Here is a 9,676-nt window from a genome sequence, read left to right as displayed (position 1 = left end):
CATGGGCCCAGCCGCTCCGCGGCATGTGGGATCTTCCCGGACCGGGGCACGAACCCGTGTCCCCTGCATCGGCAGGCAGGCTCTCAACCACTGCGCCACCAGGGAAGCCCCAAGAGGAGGACTCTTAATGCAACAGAGCAGGAAGGCAGAAGCAGAACCATCAGTAAGATTCACCCCCAATCCCCACCTCTACCACGGAAAAGCAATGTCACCACATGGCTCCTAAAGGTTCCCACCCACTTAGCATTCCCTGCTGCGCCTTCCCTGGTTTGGCTCCAACCAACAGGGAAGCCCCAAGAGGACTCTTAATGCAACAGAGCAGGAAGGCAGAAGTAGAACCATCAGTAAGATTCACCCCCAATCCCCACCTCTACCACGGAAAAGCAATGTCACCACATGGCTCCTAAAGGTTCCCACCCACTTAGCATTCCCTGCTGCGCCTTCCCTGATTTGGCTCCAAACTGCATCGCCATCTAACACCAGGATTTACTTATGCATCCAGCTTCCTCCGTGAGTAAACCTAAACCGCACAGGGCGGGCTGCGTCCTCTGTCCCACCTCCGGCAGAGAACAGCGCCCAGCAAGACAGCTGCTGTTCGCTCAATGAATAACTGCACATCTGAAGTGATGACACACAATGAATAATTTGCTAATTTGGGAATAGACAGGTGAAGGTGGGTGGGATTGCCCCAGGAAAGGGCATTTATAGACAAGAGGGACCAACCCGAGCCCCTGTAGGTCAGTTTGTGGCAGAAGCTCTGGGGCATCATCTTTCAAGTGAACCTGTTTCCCACATACCTTGGGCCAGGACAGGCATGAGGAAAGCTCCCTCCCCAGAACTGCTAAAAGCAAATGAACTCCTATTCAGTATTTATGAACACTTCCTGGCTTTTTCTTCCTGAATTGAAATGCAAATTTTCTCAAGGAACGGACATGAGATCGGTTTTATTTAAATCACTGACACCTGCGCAGTACTCAACATCAGGACTCTGAAATGCTTTAGACAAAATGTTTCCCTTTAAACAGATTAAAAAACCGAATCTTAGTTGGCAGAAGCTAGTGCTTGTATCACACAGCTAATGGGAGGTAGAATCCCAAAATCTGCTTCCAAGTGCCACCTGCACCTGACAACGCCAGGCAAAGTGTTTATTTTTGTGTTGCACAAGTGTAAGGACCATAAAATCTAGATTAACTTTATAACAATAATTTAAAAGGTAGAAAAGGGTCCCATACTACAGAAGTGTTTAAATTGACTATTTTACCATTTATATTAATACAATAAATGAAGAAAACTGACAGTAGAACAGGCCAGTGGTCAGCCAACACACAACACAATGTGTTAACAAATACGGCCAAAGGATTGGTGTGTGTCATGCATTACCTTCCACGTAACATCTTTTTTGGAGGCGGGAGGGAACAGAAAGGCAGATGGATTCAAACTAGCCCTATTAAATATATCTATTAAGTTTATACTTTCTCTGAAATTAATATTTGAGTGGAACATGTATTAATTATTCACATAACACCAGCTTTCTACTGAAGTTTAAGAATCCAGTAGATGATGCTCACATTTACGCAAATCCTAGGAGCAATTGCACGGAACAATATCCACTCAATCAATTACGAACTGCAGAACAATACTAGGTAATTATTTCAAAGTATGAACTACAGATATGATATAAAAAAATATAGCAGAACTTTCTAACTTAAAGTACAAATGGTTAGGTCAACAGTACCTACTTACACACAAATTAAACAAAACCAGAATAAACACTCAACTTTTAGGAGAAGCAATTTCAGTCTTGGTTTTACCACTTAATAGGAGAAAGATCTTACGTGGGTCCTTTCATTCAGGGATGATTTGAAAACCAACTTACAAAGTTAACATCTTGGATCCCAGCTAGGAAAACTCTTCAAGGACCTTTCATACTAACTTGAAGTTGGGGGACATACAATTTGAGAAATTAAATGATACCGCCCCTCATACACACCCAGGTTACCCACAGTGAGTCCGATCACACTTCAGTTCCTAATGACCTAAGTTAAGAGTGTCCTTTCTCCACATCTCTTACCCCGCAATACTCGACGTGGGCTACAGAACACAAAACCAACCTATGTTCTGTGTGGCACCACCTGGCTGATACTGATACCTAAGTGTGCACAGGACTGAGTTAAAAAGCTCTTCAATTCATCAAAGAAAAGAAAGAATAAAAATAACACCCTTAGTTTACACAGGCTTAACCTATGTTGATCACCTACTAAATCTTGAATTGGCCCCCGTTAGTGGTAAATAGAATACTTTTGTATTTGGTGTAGAAACCAACAAATTTAGGTTAAATCAAGCCTTCACCCTGACAGTACAAACTATGTTTATTTGTGTGTAAAGTGCCAGTTTTATATACAAATCATAAGTAAACTTTAAAATCTGCTTTAAAATCTGAAGCAGCGAGTCTGATGTCTTCCTACTGCCTTGTGGTAGTAACTGTTTAATCCTGCTGGATCAAACTTGCTTGACTCCCCACACTTTGAGGCCAAGGAAGGTGCTGTTAAGAGCCAGGGTGAAGTCGTGTACAGCCAGCCTGCTTGCAAACGCCAAACATGGACAAGATCTTTCGTAAGAATCCGAGTAGCTTCTGTCTACGCTTTCAACCTAGGTGACCCCACTAGCATTAACAGGATTGACTTTGAGGTAGCTACACAGTTTTAAACATGCCATTAATGAACTTTATGGGCGATTTATGGTGTAGCCGGTTAATACAGTTCAAGTAGCTGATTTCTCTTTTGATGAGAAGGAAAAAAAGAAAAATCAGCAAAATAAGAGCACATCTTCAGTTTGCTTAGAAGTCAGCATCCAAGGTAAAGGAATTCTCTGTCGGACTGGACATCACTCCCATCCTCTGATACTCGCCTACTCTCTTCTCAAAGAAGTTAGTCTTCCCTTCCAGTGAAATATTCTCCATAAAGTCAAATGGATTTTCTACTCTGAAAACCTGAAAAGGTTCACAGCAAAACATAAATACAGAACACCAGTTTCAGAAAGAACCAGAGGGCTACCCACAATACTTTACCTTGCTAAAACCCAGCTCCAGCATAAGTCTGTCTGCCACGAATTCGATGTACTGCTTCATCAAAGTGCAATTCATCCCAATGAGCTTCACTGGCAGGGCCTCCGTCAGGAACTCCTAGGGACCAGAACACAGCTTCTCAATAAAACAGAAGCATCAAGAGATCTTCTAGCAAGCACGAGGCCTCCACGCGTCACCCACCTGTTCTATCCTAACTGCATCGACGATTATTTCTTTGACTCTCTGCTCCGAAGGTTTGTGTAGCAGGTGTTTGAACATCAGGCAGGCAAAGTCACAGTGTAAACCCTAGAAGAAAAGGTTTAAACCAGCAGACTTCTAGCATTAACATGGAATAGGAAACTGCTTTATGCTGGTCTGTATTCTCCTTATACATCTTGCGTGGCCAGACTAAGAGCATTTTAAGTGTGGAAGGGAAGATGACTCAGCTGCTGTGTCACCTAGGCAGGCTCGGTCCCACCCAGGGGCCTTAGGGCTGGCCCCTGGAGGACAGCAGGCCAGGTCTGGTCCTCGCTGCTCTGTGTGGTGGCAAAGGACTGGGCAGAACTTGCACTCAGAGCATTCTTTCTACAGCCCTGAGCTCTACTGTCGCCACTATTCCCAGCAGGAAAGGCACAACTCTGACTAGGCTAGTTAGTTTTTAGATTTAAAACCTAATGCCTGGGAAATCGGGAATGCAATTTCGAGTGAATCAAGTCTGCAAGTCTTAGTGCATTAAATCCCAGTGCTGGGCTTTCCTGGTGGCGCAGTGGTTAAGAATCCACCTGCCAATGCAGGGGACACGGGCTCGAGCCCTGGTCTGGGAAGATCCCACACGCCGCAGAGCAGCTAAGCCTGTGCACCACAACTACTGAGCCTGCGATCTAGAGCCCGGGAGCCACACTACTGAAGCCCGTGCGCCTAGAGCCCATGCTCCGCAACAAGAGAAGCCACCGCAGTGAGAAGCCCGCGCACCGTATCAAAGAGTAGCCCCCGCTCGCCGAAACTAGAGAAAGCCCGCGCGCAGCAATGAAGACCCAATGCAGCCAAAAATAAATAATAATAAAAAAATCCCAATGCTGGTGGGACTTACACTAGAACATCTGGGCACCTTCACTTTTCCTTCTGCACTTTAATCCAAGTGCATTCAAAGACATATACTGGACCAGAATAGATTCACTGAGATGCTCACCAACTAACTTTGAAGTACAATAGGATCACACAGAAGACCAGGTAGAAATAATAAAACTTCCCTTAAAAAAAAATCCCATCACCTATAGAGCAATACCTATGTATATTGAGAATATGAGTAAAATAATTTCAGCAAGTTATCTAAAGTATTTCATTCTCTGCCAAGTATGTATATGGCTGAAGCCACTTGTTAAATGTGCATTGAAAGCCATCTGACATCTTGGGTTCCCTCCAGTGAACACAGGGCTGTAGGTGTTTGGGGTGCAGGTCAGCCTGTTATCTGAACTAGACTCACCTCGTCTCTGCTAATAAGTTCATTGGAAAATGTGAGGCCGGGCATCAGTCCTCGTTTTTTGAGCCAGAATATCGATGCAAAAGAACCAGAAAAGAAGATTCCTTCCACTGCGGCAAAGGCTACGACTCGTTCTCCTAGAGTTAATGCCAAAATATTTCTAGTGAGTATCTGTTTGTGTTCATAGAAACAAACCAGTAACATCACTTAGAAAACGAAGCTCAGGGGTAAGTAGGGCCAAGGTATCCTTACCATACGTAGCCTCTTTGTCCCCAATCCAGCACAAGGCCCAATCTGCCTTCTTCTTTACACAAGGCATTGTCTCAATGGCGTTGAAGAGAAATTCCCTGTAGGCACACAGAGCATCAGCAATTCCAGCAGAGACCTCCTATCCTAAGCTTCTGGGTAAGAGCACTGGGACCAAGGCCAATTTGGGATTCAAACTGAAATGTTTTCTTTTTACTTGTTTGCTTTTTCCTCCAGTGTTTTCAAAAATCTCAACATTCATTTGGTTTATGTTAATACAAATGTAGGTATCCATTCATTCACACTGAGCCCCAAGATCTACTAACATGAAAACTCAGTCTATTACACCAAGAGCATTTATTGGCTGAATTATTTCAAGTCCAGCTCATGACAAGGTTCACAGGCCCTACCTCCAACTTCAAAGAAAATGCTAGAAGAACTATAAAATCTTAACTGCTAGGACTGTTTAAGCTATGCTGACCATTATCTCCCTAAATAGATGCCCACACTCTTATCACTGTGCCAATTATTTGGGCCCCAAACGCCACAAGTATATAATAAAGCAATTAAAGCCAATAAACTAAACAACCTGAGATTGCTTCCAGCTATAATTCTGTGCTACAATGTTGATCCCAGGTCAGAAAAGCAAATCGATCGGCCCTACACTTACCTGGTCTTCCTTATTACTCTCTTCCTCTCCATCCCCACCTTGGGAGCCTACAGATTCTCCAGCCCAGGCTCATCCTTCCCAGATGACCTTGTTTTCTGAAGCCAAGGTCATCAGGCCATTGGGTTCCTTTCATTCTCTTTCCATGTCAACCTGGGTCTTGCCTTTCCCTGCCTTTCAAAACTCAACCACCAGGCCGTCCTGATCCTACCTGTTCCGGTAATGTATCCCAATCATGCCCCTACCTTTACTTTCTTTTTTCATTTCTGTCTACAAACATGTTCAAATCTTTTTACCCCCAGTGAATCTCCTCAATCCTGCTAGGCTTTCAAGTCACTACTCATTTTCCCTCTTCACTTTCCTCCAAGTCATCTACAAGAGGCTACTCTTCAGCTTCACCACTTCTGTTCTACACAGGCTCTTGTCCTGAAGCTGACCTTAGTATCTAGACTCAAACGCCCATATCTAACTCTCCCCTCTTTTCCAGTCAATCTTGAAAATGTAAAACAGGCCTGAGGCTACCTATATTTCTCCTCTATTATCCTCCAATATAAACTATCATTTCAGGCAAACAGCTGTGTGCCTAAATTAATCTCATGGTTCACGGCTACTTCTGCACTATCATGTAATTCCTCTACTTATACTCCTAGGTCTTATTTTCTATATTATGTTACAGCCCCTTAAGAGGCAAGTTTTATGTTTCTACTTTGCATCCTCCACCCTCTCCACCCTGCCCCAGGCTCAAGTTGTAGGCTGACAGATTTGCCAGACGTGAAAACTATCAGACCTAGGTTTTAGGGCATCAGACAGAGCCTCTAGGGATGTTTTTTCAGAAGGCGTTAGGTTGGACATTCAGCAGTATATTTCCACCTCTATAAAATGGAGTAACTTCATAACTTTGCTTTTAAGTGACTGGCTAGTAAAGTGAATTTAGGCCTCTTCTTCAGAGCAGACAGGACCACGGGTGCTAGGAATTTCTTTGACTTGGTCATTTTAGAGTCATTCCTCTATACGATTTCAAAAAGTAACAATTGGTAATCCTAAATATGTTGGCATATCACCACCCAAATACTCACCTTTCTTTGGAATCTTTAATGTAAGTGTCAATGAGGAGACTATACATTTCAGAATGGATGTTTTCCATGGCAATTTGGAAGCCATAGAAACAACGGGCTTCCGTAATCTGAACTTCCTGGCTAAACCGCTCCACCTAGTGGTAAAACACAAAGATCAGTTTAAGGAAAATCTACCAGCAGCAACTCAGTCAAGGAACACTGGTTGCGTCACACTTCCTCTTTTGTATCATCATAAGGTAGAAATAGCAATTCATTCTTTTTAATTCATTGCAAGGAGGATGCACTCAACAAGACATATGCAACCAAATTATTGAAACAGCAAAGCCACAAAAAGGAGAGCAAATAGGTAGCTACCAGGGTTGTAGATCTATTACTACCACTTAACATTGTCTTTGAGCTTCTCTACAGTTGGGGGAAAAAAAATACCATGAGGAAGGAATAACTGCAAAGTATATTATAGAACAGGAAATGCCATGGAATATACATACTAGCTTACAGATATATACACATGCAGTGTGGAAAAATTTTAAAGACGAAAAAAGAAAATTATTAGTTCTCTTAAGTCTTGAAATGCATAAAAGTAGACTTTATTTTTGGAAACTCACCAAGTTTTCATTTACTATGCCATCACTTGCTGCAAAGAAGGCCAGAACATGCGAAATGAAGTATCTCTCCTCAGGCTTCAGGGCTTCCCAGTGCTGCATGTCCTTGGAAAGGTCCACCTGGAGTACAGAAGTTCACAAGGGGTTCAAACGTGCAGGACCTCACACATACGCGTAACTCTTCAACTTTAAGTCTACTAGTATCGCTTGATTAATATACCCCTCATGCACTTTGCCAGTGAGAACATCTGATATCCTCCCTCTGTGGGCAAACATTCCCAAGAGGAACATGAGGAAAGCAAAGCACATTTCAAACAAGTTATAACCGGCACTGCAGGGGTCTTCCTCTGGAGTTAGGGGCAATGCTTCCAACTGTCTTTTAAGTCTCCTATTTCCTGAATGCGATTACCTCCTCAGCTGTCCAAAAGGAAGCCTCAGCTTTCTTATACATCTGCCAAATATCATGGTATTCGATAGGAAAGATGACAAAGCGGCGGGGGTTTTCTTTCAGAAGTGGTTCATCCTCCACACTGGGGGCAGATAGCTTAGGGTTCTGCTGGGGGAGAAAGGATGGAAAATGTAAAGTATAGGGCGAACCACGAAATTGTCTTTTTTTTTTAAGCAAAGTATGTCCAGTTATCGGGAATTTCATGCGGTTTAATGTATGTCGCTTGTCACACATGGGTTCTGTACATAACAGAGCAGGACTATAGTAGAGACATAATAGGAAAATGTCCAGATGTGTCAAGTAGTAAATGATCGGGAAGAGACTTTGGCGGGAAAGGAGCGCGGGCCCGGGAGGGGGTAGGGTTTGAGAGGAGACAATGAGGCTTTGGCGCCAAGAGCAGGCTCCTCCTGCACCGCCTTCCTGCAGCGCCCCCTCGCCGGGCGCCCCCAGCCCGCCTACTCACCGGCTCGGCGGGCTCCTGGAAGATCCTCCTCGCGGTCTTGCTGGCCAGCACGCGGGTCCCGCTGAGGGACGGGGGCTGCAGGGAGACGCGCGGTGAGAGGCCTCCCCGCGTCCTACAGGACCCCGCCGCCCTTCCCCGCCCCTCGCCCCTGCGCGCTCACAGTGTTCTCCTTGTCCGCCAGGCTGAGCCCCTTCATAGGCGAGAGCTGGAGGGGATGCTGCTGCTGCGGGTCAGCGATGGTGGCGAGCGGGACGCGGACGGAGAGCATGGCTGCGTACGATTCGGCAAGGTGGGGCTGCGCGCAGGTCCGGGAAGCCGCGGCACGGCGGCGCCGGGAATTTAAAGCATCCCTCACAGGCGTGCGCCGTGGGCGTGGCCGCTTCCCATTGGATGGATGCTGGCCACGCCTCCCGTAGCAGATTCCGGAGCCGCGCGCGGACGCCGGTCGCCCCTGCTCTCCTGGGACCCTCGGGATCTACCCCTCCCGGGCCTCTGTGGACCGCAGGCTGGGCTGGGGGCGCCACCGCCCATATCCCTGAGAGCCCCATTGGACAAAGGCTGCAGGCCCTGCGCGCTCCGGTGGCCCTGGCGCGCGCGGGCACTCTCTCGTACCGGAAAGGTTTAGGATTGAATGAAGCAACGCGATTGGAGCCCGCCCGCCGGAGAGCGGGAGAGGATTCCCCACCCCGCCGAGCCCCACCTCTCTGAAAATGTCTCTTGAACCCGTTTCGCGGTTCCGGGTAAATGGTTTTGCAAATGAGGTTGGTGCAAATGCCAGTACAAAGCCCCTGGCTGCGAGGGAACGTGGCTCCGGCGATTTAGATACGTGTACCTGGGTGGGGGTGCAAGCAGGGTCCCTGAGGTCGGGCAAATGTGTGGGGTGGTCGGTGGTGACCGTACTGTCCAAACGGTTAGGGGTGCGGGCTGCTGAGTCACTAGGACACGTCATCTGACAAAGATTTGGTGCCCTCGTCGGTAAATTGGGCCTCGTAGCCATACCTGACCTGTGGGATTACTAATAAAATGAGAGGATTAAATGAGATAATTCACGTAAAATGCGAAGTCCTTTGCAAACTTTCAAGTCAATAACAGAGAGAGGGCCTTTGGTGCAGTGTCCCCCTGAAATCGTGTCTGCTGTCGGACCCCTGTCCTCTATGTCGACATTGTTTTAAAAATTGCAAACTGAGCAAAAATTCCTGAGAAAAAGTTCAGAGAATGATTGAAGAACTAGGAATTCATTTACTGCCTATTGGGCATCAAAGAGCCTAAAGAGGGGGTTGAAAACCTCCATTCGGGTGAGGGTGGGGACATGAACTCAGTAACAGTTCTCATTTTACTTCGTACGCGGTCTTTCAGATTTGCCAGACTTCTGCTCTGCATCTGGCAAAACGCCAGAAATGATTGAAGTGAAAGAAGTGTTAAGATCCAGGAAAAAAATGATTAACCAGGAAAAGCTCCAACAGCTGTACACAGTCAGGGATGTCTCTGAGTGAGACTGGACTTTTTACAATGTCTTTTCTAGATATAATACTTTAAAGAGGTGGGGGGTAGAGAAGATACCCTCCCCACAGAGGTCTATTTCTCTTAAAGTACTGTGTTTAAAGTATTCTCTAGCCTCAGAAGAAAGATC

At 45.9% G+C, this 9,676-nt stretch overlaps 1 protein-coding gene across 2 annotated transcripts; it reads right to left on the bottom strand.

The window, feature by feature from the left end:
• Nucleotides 1-1,242: 1,242 nt before the first annotated feature.
• Nucleotides 1,243-8,429, bottom strand: RRM2 (ribonucleotide reductase regulatory subunit M2). Of its 2 annotated transcripts, none has more exons than XM_082643104.1 (10): nt 8,207-8,429; nt 8,047-8,121; nt 7,545-7,691; nt 7,139-7,255; nt 6,534-6,667; nt 4,797-4,891; nt 4,548-4,681; nt 3,266-3,370; nt 3,068-3,181; nt 1,243-2,989 (listed from the first exon to the last, which is right to left on the bottom strand). In XM_082643104.1, exons 1-10 carry the CDS (start codon nt 8,312-8,314, stop codon nt 2,837-2,839), a joined length of 1,182 nt encoding a protein of 393 aa, XP_082499230.1. In that variant the 5' UTR covers nt 8,315-8,429; the 3' UTR covers nt 1,243-2,836. The 2 variants fall into 2 exon arrangements, with proteins under 2 accessions (XP_082499230.1, XP_082499229.1); XM_082643103.1 differs by having other exon boundaries at nt 7,545-7,688; nt 8,207-8,383.
• Between the last annotated feature and the right edge of the window lie 1,247 nt (nt 8,430-9,676).

Source organism: Mesoplodon mirus (assembly GCF_964341445.2).
Source record: "Mesoplodon mirus genome assembly, chromosome: 14".
Classification (NCBI taxonomy): Eukaryota; Metazoa; Chordata; class Mammalia; order Artiodactyla; family Ziphiidae; genus Mesoplodon; species Mesoplodon mirus.
Note: the sequence above shows the minus strand (reverse complement) of the source record. Positions and strands in the feature narration are given on the sequence as shown.